The 11,207-nt window shown below is 37.3% G+C and overlaps 1 protein-coding gene across 1 annotated transcript in view; it reads left to right on the forward strand.

Moving 5' to 3' along the window:
• LOC126365932 (PWWP domain-containing protein 2B-like) overlaps positions 1 to 1,650 on the forward strand; it is a 203,413-nt gene extending 201,763 nt beyond the window's left edge. The window contains exons 5-6 of the mRNA XM_050008701.1: positions 318 to 452; positions 555 to 1,650. Coding sequence (XP_049864658.1) covers positions 318 to 452; positions 555 to 686 — 267 coding nt within the window. The 3' untranslated portion in view covers positions 687 to 1,650. The remainder of the gene's footprint in view (positions 1 to 317; positions 453 to 554) is intronic.
• Positions 1,651 to 11,207: the final 9,557 nt, after the last annotated feature.

Below are 11,207 nucleotides of genomic sequence, written 5' to 3' on the forward strand. Positions count from 1 at the left end.
GGACTTCTGGATTTGCTGTTTTATGAAAGTCTGTGGTTACGTAGTGCCACTTCACAGAACAATAATTGCTTTGGCTGACAGCTTCTGTTCTGTTAATGCCCCATTCATGCCCTTATGTCCTGTTATTGAGATACATCATCATTTCTTCTCGCAGTGAAAGTGAGCACTGTGGTTGTTACTCTTTAAAAATGTGCAGTCTGTAATTACTGATTATAAACTTAGATTCATAATGTTTTCTAAAATAAATATCTGCATTCAAGGACATACCAGTTATATATTTTTACATAGGATTTAATTGGAATAATTTGTTTCTTTAGGTTTTGAGTATTACTGTTGCGCGGAAAGACGATGGTATGTCACTTGCTCCACAAGCTCATGTTGCATGGTATGGATCATCTACCTCATCTTTAATGCCTTGTGATCAGCTTAGTCCATTCTTAGAAACATTCAAGGTATGTATGCTATTTTGTACATGTAGTTATTTTTCAGTAAGAAGGTAGATAAGAACTCAGTTTATTTATGTGTGTGTGGTTTTTTTCCTCTCCTACATCTAGACACGATACAATAAGAAAAAACGTGGTCCTTACAAGGAAGCAATTAGACAAGCAACTTGTGAAGCGAGAAGAGAAGAACAACCAATGTTAGCAGTAACGTCGTCTCCTCGAGAAGTTAATGTTGTCTCATAGTCATTTTAAGATAAATGTCCTTGGTAATGTTACCTGTGATTGTACTTTGTATTTGCCTTTGACTAAGATTTGCAGGGGTTTATTGTATTTAAATGTAAATAATTTCATATTTATTTTAGAAATTTACCCTGTGAGTAACACCAGTTTGAACACTTCTCAGTTCTTAGTCATCACATTAAATGTGAACATTTGCTTTTGTTGTAAGAAAGATATTCATGTATAGTTTGTATGTACATATAAAAATTTATTCTGTACATACATTTAAGAAAAATATGACACATAAGAGATGCATGTTGCCGATATGAATACATATAAATGTAATTAGAACAGTACATTTGAAAGTTACTGTTCTTACTATATTACATATTTTTACAGACTTTTTTTGTAAAAAAAAGTGATTTGCATATATGGCAAAATAAGGAATTCTAAGAGCAATTATTAATAAAATGTTAACTATTTTATATCAATATAGCACAAATTTCTCACCAAACAAGCAATTTACGGATGCCAATATAAATGAATATAGTGCCTATCTTTGCAAGATATTTGCTTTGTTGTCTACAGAAACAGATAAACATTTATCAAACTGACTGAAAATATAGTGTAGAGTGGCTGTGTGTAACCACTGCCATGTGAATAGAAGTAAATAACATGGAATACTTAGCTGAAAGATAGGTTTTTATTCTGATATTGAAACAATTGAAATTACATTCCACATAGTTAAGTGTCATTTTTTGTGATATTCCACACTTAAAAGTCAGTGCAATAATATAAAGCATTTGTGATATTTTCATAATTTCAACTTTTGTACCAAAATAATCTTTGTAATATGTAATGTACATCATGTCTTTTGAAATAAGCATTTTGTTGTTTTTTGTTTTGCCATGTTTAAAAAATTGATGAATACATGTCAGCCATTGTATCCCTGATGCTACAGTGGGAACATGAATGACAATGACCTGTTTAGACACTCTTCTTCCAGAATCCCATGCATTTATGATTATGCACTGTAATTACTTTCATTGAGGGCACAGAAGTTAAATGGACCACCAAAAGTGTTGCTTGTTTTAAAATGTTTAAGTTTCCATAGATATTTATCAAAACTAATATCCACAGCTGTGATGGAAATTATATGCCCATCTTTTGTTAGAAATAGATCTGGTTTTAATTGTAAGGGTTTGAAGGAACAGCAGTAATTCAAACTTTTGATATATTTACTCTGGAGCTGTAGTGCAGGGAGCATTAAACAATCGCATGTCAATTGGAGCAGTTTCAATGGATTTTTTTATGCAAAGGAATTATGCAATCTTTTCTTAAGCTATGGTTTGTCATTATGCACAGATTGACCTTTGCTTACAAGTTACTGTACTGTTATATTCTTTAACAAGTTGTGAAATATATTTTAAACAATGGAAACTCCAGCTTGGAATATCAAGAATGTAAGGAAAAGACAGATTCCTACTTACTGCAAACATGACATGTTAAGTTCCAGACAGGCACAACTAAAAGATACTTACATGTTACCTATTTTATGGACTATAAGACACACCTTAATTTTTAAGCAATTTTTAAATAGCTTTTTGACCATTTTTCGTAGTAGATTGCAAAGACAGGCTTAAAAAAATTCTTAGTTTTATAAACTAAACTGACCTTTAAAATCTCTGAAAATTGTCACCTGATTGTTCTTCTTCTTCCTCTTCATCACCGTCATTGTTCTCTTCATGTATAAGATGGTCTTCACTGCCACCAAGAGCATTGCTGATGCTGCATTTCTTGAAAGATTTAACAAAAATGTCTTCTCTCACTGTAGACCTTGATTGTTTTATCCAGTAACACACTTGTTTGATTGTAGGTCATGTTAAAGCTCCCTTCAGCGTGAATTCTTGTTGAGTTTCATCCATCGTCCGTTTGTTCCATTCTTTTCTCTCACACACTTTAAATGGTTTATTTATAGAGACATTAAGAGGTTGCAGTTGTGCAGTAAGTCCTCATGGAATAACAGCAAGCTCTATATTTCCCTGTCTCAATTTCTTTCTCTTTCACAGAATACTTCAAATGACTGCTAAACTGATATAGCACATGAGAGAACTCTCCATACAGCTCCTTTCCTTCTCTCCCATACACTCTTAATCCATAATTTCATACCAGCCTTGTCCACCCAACCCTTGTCTTGTATGTGAACAATACCTGGAAAAGGACATCAGTGTAGTGTATTTTTTCAATTCCATTTGTTTGCATAGTTACAGTTGTAGCATCTTTCATAGCAACAATTCTGTTACTTGGCACTTGAAATGTTAGGGGGGTTCCATCCTTTTTTGCCATTTGGCTTAGTTCCAAACTGATTTTCTTTCAGTATTGAATAATAAAGTGATGGAGAGAGAATATTTTCTCTCCATACTCTTGTGACACTTTCTGAGATATTTTGGTTTTAGCTCATATGTTAAGTCCATGCTGCTTCATAAACCTGTAGCCCATCAACTCCATCCTTAATATCTGTTAAGTTCTACTGTAGCGCTAGCTTACAAGTGTGTATTTGAATCGTTTTTGTGTTAATTCCAGTGCCCCATTTTGAGGGTGTTCTTGATTCCATTTCAGTGAGTCATCTTCTAGTTTTGGCCATTTTGTAGTCAGTCCTCTATTTGCACACTTAGCAGAAAGAATGGGAATGTCGAAGTACACACAGCGATTTTCACTTTTGTTGATGTTTTCCTATTTTTCCATTAGAAATTACAAATTTCATATTCATTTACTTTCTGACCACACACATTTAAGTTTATATTACGACTATGACATTAGACATGTGGCTAAGTTTAGTATATAATTGCAGTCTGTACAGAATAACCATAGTTGAGTCTTTACAAGGAATGGTGTTTAGGCTTGATTCTCAGAATTCAGTATCTTAGTATCAATATAGTAGTTTTGAAAAGGTGTAACCATACAGACATATTGGATTCTTTTTTAAAAACATGGAAGGATTGGAACACTATTATAATTTCATACACCATGCAGAATCATTCTTTTTTAAGCCAGGCTGACAGTTTTTGGAACTGTTGCACATACTGTTCTCATTATAATACTTTCTGTAGTACTGCAAATAATGAACATTTGATGCAACTTTTACTCATGCAACAGGCCATTTTCCTTTACTACCACCATCCTGCAGTTATGGTTTTTAAGCAACATACTGTCATTGTCTTGGTATTCACAAATGCATATCATTGCATGACTACAGCTAATGATGCTTTCCAATGCTTATTCATAGCTTCTTTACATTTCAAATGATTTGAAGATGGTTGTTGATAGCCCCGAAACTAGTTATCATACTTTAATAATTGCAATAGGAAATTTGCAGTTTAAGCATTAAAAGTTTCTTACTGTAAAAAGATTTTATTGAATAAAACCAACTTAGGTTGGTCAGATACTTGATTTTATCAGTTAAGGTGGCACAGTAACAAGAGAGAGAGAATTGTAGAAGCATTTATTTTGAAACACCACCAAGTGGGCAGTGTGGATACATCTATCTGTGGTCTGTTCATTCTCAATGGGTTCGGCAAATATATCTATCTGTTGTATTCTGTAGCTTGAAGCTAATGGGAATGCTATTAGTTAATGCATTCTCTACTAAATGGTACTGCTTGTCAGTCAATATAGTGTATTCCCAGTTTGTTATAACATTCATCTCACAAGTACTGTAAATGTGAGAGTGACAGTCAAATACTTATCTATTTTGCACTGTTAGCGGTGTGTTTTTACTAGTTGGCAAAAAAAGAGCCATTTGTTTAATTCAGAAATAGAATGGTTGCTTTTAGAAAGTAGTGATGACTTGATGACACAACACTGCAACAGATGCCACAAAATGTTTTTGTGCAATTTAGTTTAGCTCAACAGCAGTTTTTGTTCACTGGTAAGAGTGGCATAAATGTGCCACTAATACAGACTGATGTGATAAATTGTTTAAATATTTATTTTGAAGTTGACTGTGCAAAACAGTAACTGGTCAGACAAACTTATAAGCACATCAGTACATAGCTTCTTATTCCAATTTAACTGCATGATCTTGAGTTTCCTGCTGACAATACACAACAGGTGATAACTTGAAGATACTGACTGGAATATTCATGCTTCAAGAAATTTTGCACGAGCCAGAATGCAAACTGTACTTTTCGAAGAGGAAGTCATTTGACACATCATTCTTTAATAAACCTGTTGCTGTTGTTGGGGTCTTTGGTCCGAAGACTGGTTTCATCTAGCTCTCCATGCTACTCTATCCTGTGCAAACCTCATCATCTCCAAGGAACTACTGCAACCTACATCCCTCTTAATCTGCGTACTGTATTCATCTTTTGGTCTTCCTCTACAATTTTTACCACACACGCTTCCCTCCAGTACTAAATTGGTGATCCCTTGCTGTCTCAGAATGTGTCCTACTAACTGACCCCTTCTTTTGATGATGTTGCACCACAAATTTCTCTTCTCCTCAATGCTATTCAGTATCTCCTCATTAGTTAGATGATCTACTCATCTAACCTTCAGCATTCTTCTGTAGCACCACATTTCAAATTCCTCCACTTCGCAGAAGTCCATCATATGATTCCTTAGGTAATGTAAGCAGAAAACTATTTGAATTTCAGCCAATTATGGAACATCTGAAGTGCAGAGTCAGGTCTGTTAATACAGTGCAAAAGGACATTACGGTTGGTGAAGCTCTTCTGAGCTGGAAAGGACATATTGAAAGGAGGCAGCTTATTTCCACAAAGAATAGCAATATGGTAGCAGAATTTATGAACTGTGTGAAAGCTGTTCTGGAAAAGAGTTCATTACTTATACTGGTAAGGTCACAAATTATGGTAGTCATTATACTGAAGAGAAAATAACTTCTTGAATTGTTTTGAAGCTTGCTCATGATTTCTGTGGGAAGAGATATATATAATATCTTGACAACTGGTCCAGTAGTCCAGATGCAATTTACGGATAATGTTGCTACAATGTAGCAAAATGTAAAGGAGCTCTTTGACTTTGTAAAAAATGAAAAACTGGAGATCAAAGATAGGCAGTAGACATCAAAATACAAAGGCAGTCATTATACCAAAGTGAACTCTGTGCTGGTTCCTTAACATTGCATACCCATTGTGGAAAAGTGGTTAAGGGGATGTCAGCCACATCATGTTAGGTTGCATGAACTGATGCAGGGCTACAAGCCACCTCCTATAACGTTTGGTCACCATTGGTTGCTGTTTGTATGTATTGCCATACTGCTCTAGTTGAAAGACTTGAGAATATATTACCCTTTTCTGGAAGAGCAGGTTAACTTTTAATCTAATATTTTAATTATGTTTATTCTGATGTCTTAAACCTTGTCTGTACAATGATGGCTGTATGAGTCTTGCTTGGATGCCAAAAAAAAAAAAAAAAAAAAAAGAAGACATGATGATGGACAATGTGTCTATGGTGATACATTTTGACAAGTAAATTCGAGGAAGGGCATTGTGCAAAAGCCACGAGTTCTCACATATTATAACAACAATATGGAGTGTTTCGATTGGAGCAATTCTCCCTCCATCCAGACCACAATGGAAAATACTTCTTTCCTGACTGGTGGTATGCGTACCAAGTCTGGTTGTGTCTGAATTTTTTTGTGAAACCTTAAAGCTTTTTTAAATGATACAGGCATTATTAACATTCCACATCTACTTATTTATTTCTCAACGTAGTCACCCAGGTGATAACATATTTCTTCATAGGTGTTTTTAAAGTTCAGGAAACAGATGAAAAATCTGGTAGCGCCAAGTTGGGACAGTATGTGGGATGATCAATGACAATGAACCCAAGGCACTTGATTGTTGCAGATATCACGGTGCTCATGTGTGGTCTGGCATTATCGTGCTCAAGACACTGCACTGTTACACACAACAATCTAGAGCCCTCTAGTGGCACAGGGTTTCTTCTTGTATCGCATAGCGGGAAAGTTAACAGAGTAAGGTGCACAACATGTTAATACCTCAACTGATATTGGGAACAGAATAAAAAGTTCAGAAGGCTTACTTTTCACCATGCCCTTGCACATATATCCACTTTTGTAATATATACATGTGTTTGTGCGGATGGATGCGTGTGTCTTTCCGCTCCCGTGATTGGAATGACTCCTTACCCTATCCCTTAAAACCCACATCCTCTCGTCTTTCCCCCTCCTTCCCTCTTTCCTGAAGAAGCAACCATTGTTTGTGAAAGCTAGAATTTTGTGTGTATGTTTGTGTTTGTTTGTGTGTCTGTCGACCTGCCAGCGCTTTTGTTTGTTAAGTCACATCATCTTTGCTTTTAGATATATTTTTCCCACGTGGAATGTTTATATATATATTTCACCCTTAAATGCATAGCTTCTGTTCAGATTGGAATTCTTGATTAGTCTTCGAGAACAGTTGACTGTTTCCTCTTCACAGCAAGCATCATCCATTGGTCTCCCACCACAAACACCAAATACAACTAGTCTTACAGCCAGGCATTTTCCGGACAAAGAAGAAAAGACCAACAACCTGGTTTGCATTATGCATGAAAAGAGCTCTTTCAATAGACGTGTGTTGATGGAGTACTGAAAGTGAAAATCCCCTCTGTGTAGCACCATGTTTTAAAATATTTCACACAAAAAATAACCTGCGGTTATGTGGAAATATAACATCCTCTTCTTCGACATACATTCTATTAGATACCAGTGCACTTCAGTTTGGTTAGGTTAGGTTATGTCCTTACTGAAACCAACAAAGAAACATTCTAATAAGTGAGGAGGCTCACGGTGTGACTGTGCCAGCCGGCATTGTGGAAAACTACCCGCTGAGGCAGAGTAACAGATGAAGAATACTCGTTCAATACAGAGGGGTCCAGAAAAATGTATCCACTGTTTAAAAGCCCAAAATTTGCAAACTAATTGACAGAGTTGTCTCACTTTTGGTGAAAGTGTACTCTACACCACCTCTACGGCCTATCCATCTTCCTGGTGCCCTAACACGATTTTGGTAGTGGGTTTGTTGAAAGTAAACTCTTCATCTCCATACAAGTCTCGGATGGCAGGTAAAATAGATGTCTGAAGCTTCTGAAAGTACACCTCACCGGTAACTGTGTCGTCAAAGAAGAATTGCCCAATCAGTCCCCAGTAAAACAACCCACACCACACATTTACTCCTGCCAAATTCACGGCTTTGTTCAGATTTTTGGCAGCCCAGTAGCTGCAATTGTGGCAATTTCCTGTACCATTGAGTTTGAACTGTGCCTCATCAGACCACACAATCATCTCTGCAAACTCTTCATTGTTGCGGCACCATGTTAATAAACCACTCACAGTACTCCATTCTACGATCTGGGTCGTCCTCGTTCATTGTGTGTAGCAATCGTGGGATGTAGCACTTCTACTTTGCTGTCTTCAAAATTTGCCAAACACTTGAGCGACTCACTCCAGTTTCACGGGTACACTGTCTCACAGATATCTGAGATTGCCGTTAAAACTCATTAACATTTTCATACTTAAAATACAACTTCAAAACTGACTTCCTTTCATCGAGTGTAAGCCTTGCGCCAGCCATGTTTACTCGAGTAACTAGGTGCAACTAAGAACGAAGCACTGACTATATGGCGACTTTCATCTGACTAAACAAAACAACGAAATAAAACACTCGTGTGGCGACTGCCGGAACTACAAGCTATTACACTACCAAAGATAGACAACTCTGTCAATTAGTTTGCCAGTTATGGACTTTGAAACTGGATACATTTTCTTGGACCCTTATGCATACTTACTGCCATGAGGCTGCTGCTGGCCACTGCAGAGGTGATGCCCAGTCATGGGCGTGCCTCCCAGTGGCCACATACTAAACTATGTTTCTTACAGTGTAAAGTGCAATAATTAATATTACTTGATTGAGTTTAAGCTGGCGTATAGATAATAGGGTACATTTTGTTCAGTGTTTGAACTTTTTTTTGTAGTTTTACACACCATCGATACATGTACTGTACCAAACACAAAGGAGTGTGTGGCTGCTGATGGGCAGGAAGGGTCAGACATAAACCTCTGCTGAGTCCGTCAGTGGCCTCGTGGTTGTCGAGGCATTTGAGGGCTAAATCTGAAGCAAAATAATACAAAAGAAACCTGCAATATTATTTACAGCTGAAACTGGAACAATATTTCTTTTCTGTAATGTACAAAATATTCATTAAAATTATTGTCTACCATATAGGAAAAATAAATTGGATTTAAAATCAAGGGAAAGAAACAAGCTGGCTTAAGAAGTGGATAAAATGGAGCAACAAATAAGAACTACCAATTTTTGGCTAGGATACATGTATCCTGAAAAAAAAACTTTTGACCTATTTTCAATTAAATGTGCACTAACACCCCTAAACAAAAAAAAATGTTGATTCCATCTATGTTAGTATGCTAAAGAATATACAGGAAGGTCACAAATAGCCAGAAATGCTTGAAAGGGTGTCGCTGGGCACATTGTGCTGAGAAATAATTGTTTAAACACTACATTGTGCTCTTTGCAGCGTGCAAATTGAAGTGGCCCACCAGCTACAATCAGTGTCACTTGTTCTCATAATGTTGATGGTAGTGCACAAGACAGGTGAGCCTTTGGCTCGGGTTCTATTCTTGCTACTATCCCATACACAGTTCTCATATTACTCTATTGTTCAGTTGTAGGAAACCAAACAAAACACACATTTGGTGTCACTGTCTCTGGCGGCCAACTTGAATTTGCACTCTCAAGCCTGACTGGCTACCTTCAGTGCTAATTAACACAGAAATAGCACAATGTATCTGTTTTTTCCCTTAACAATTATTTCCAAGCATAGCCATACTCAAACACCCTTAGCTTCTCAAACTGTTTCTGATCATCCTGTATATGTAAAACCTATAGCTTCCATTATGTTATGTCAGGATAGCACAAAACTTTCAACTCAATGAGACTGGAGAAGGAACTTCCACTAAAATTTTTCCAGTAATCCTAAGGCCTCGGCTATGATGCAATCGTTGACTAGCAGGCAGTACAGCGGCGCCACTCGTGTTTATGTTTACATTGAATTAAATGGAAATATGGGGCGGCCTACTAGCATAAGCACGAGCGGGAGGGCGAAATATGTTTTCACTTGACCTCCATTGCTCAATCTGGACATTAATTTTCACTTATCACTCGAGAGTCTTTTTGCAGTTGTTTAGAAGCTCTTGTGTAGCACATAACTGAGAGGAGAAAACTGACAGACCTCAAGTGTAAGAATTTGATCTGGGAAGTACAATCCAGACCATGTTTGTGGAATAACAGCTGTATTAATTTCAAAAATATTGTTGTGACAAACAAACTGCGGGGAAAAATAGAAAATGCAATAAACTTGTCAGATAAGGTTATTTGTTAAAATAACAATCAATTTCATACAAATGTTTTCATTTGCTAATGAATCATTGTTTTATTATCACCTACCAGAAGTGGACTAGATATACTTCAGCTAGTAACTAGTAAAAATATGGTCACGTAGGAGAAGGTGTAATGAGATGAATGACAAACACTAACTTCACTTAATGAAGGTTTATTCAGCATTTGCACGTACAAGAGCACAGAGCGAACTGCCTCCGGCCAGAAACACATACAGTATATATACAGCTACAGAACATTCCAGGACAATGATTCTTGACATTTGCGGATACTTCTAGAATGTATCTGAACCAAATATAGAAATTAAAATTGTACAGTCCAAGTGAGTTTTGAACTCAAGACCTTACATGCAACAGTTTAGTATCATAACCACTACACCATGGAGCTACTCAGCTTGTTCTGTGACATCACTCCCTCCTTAAGAGAACAGCATCCCTGTGTTACGTTGTCCTATTCTGGGAACGAGTCATTGGTCCTGCACACTCCAACTCCGGATGACTGATTCTCCCCCTGGCGGTAATCAAATTGGAACTCCTTTTGCCGCTACGTTCTTCGTCACCTTTCCGTTTGTTGCCTGTCACTGGAGCTTCAAATTTACCCTGGGTTGCAGGATCCTTACAGGTCTTCATTCAAAGGACGTGGACTGTATCTCTGATCTTTTGTTATCTTGTGTTGGGGTCGAAATCTTCAACTTCACAAGTACCATCAGACAACTGTCTTACAACCTTATAATGTCCAAAGTAGCGCCTGAGGAGCTACTCAGAGAGACAAACCTTCCAAATAGGAGTGAAGATCCAGAGAAGGTCACCAGGCTGGTAGACAACAGGGCAGTTGCTCATGTCATACCTTCAGCAATCGTTTTCTTGAGCCTGCAGTGTTCAGACTCGCGAGCTAACTGCCGAGCTTCCTCAGCTATGTTTTGGCCGATGTAGTCGTCGTCCACGTCATATGGATGTAACAGAAACACAGTGCCCATCGGCGTAGTTGCCTCCTGCCCATGCACTAGGAAAAACTGTGTAAATCCTATGGTGTCTTGTCTGGCAGTGTTGTAGGTAAACGTCACGAAAGGTACCTCATCCCAGTTGCTCTGTTCAACATTGATAGCATG

The sequence above is a fragment of the Schistocerca gregaria genome, chromosome 4 (assembly GCF_023897955.1).
Source record: "Schistocerca gregaria isolate iqSchGreg1 chromosome 4, iqSchGreg1.2, whole genome shotgun sequence".
Lineage (NCBI taxonomy): Eukaryota > Metazoa > Arthropoda > Insecta > Orthoptera > Acrididae > Schistocerca > Schistocerca gregaria.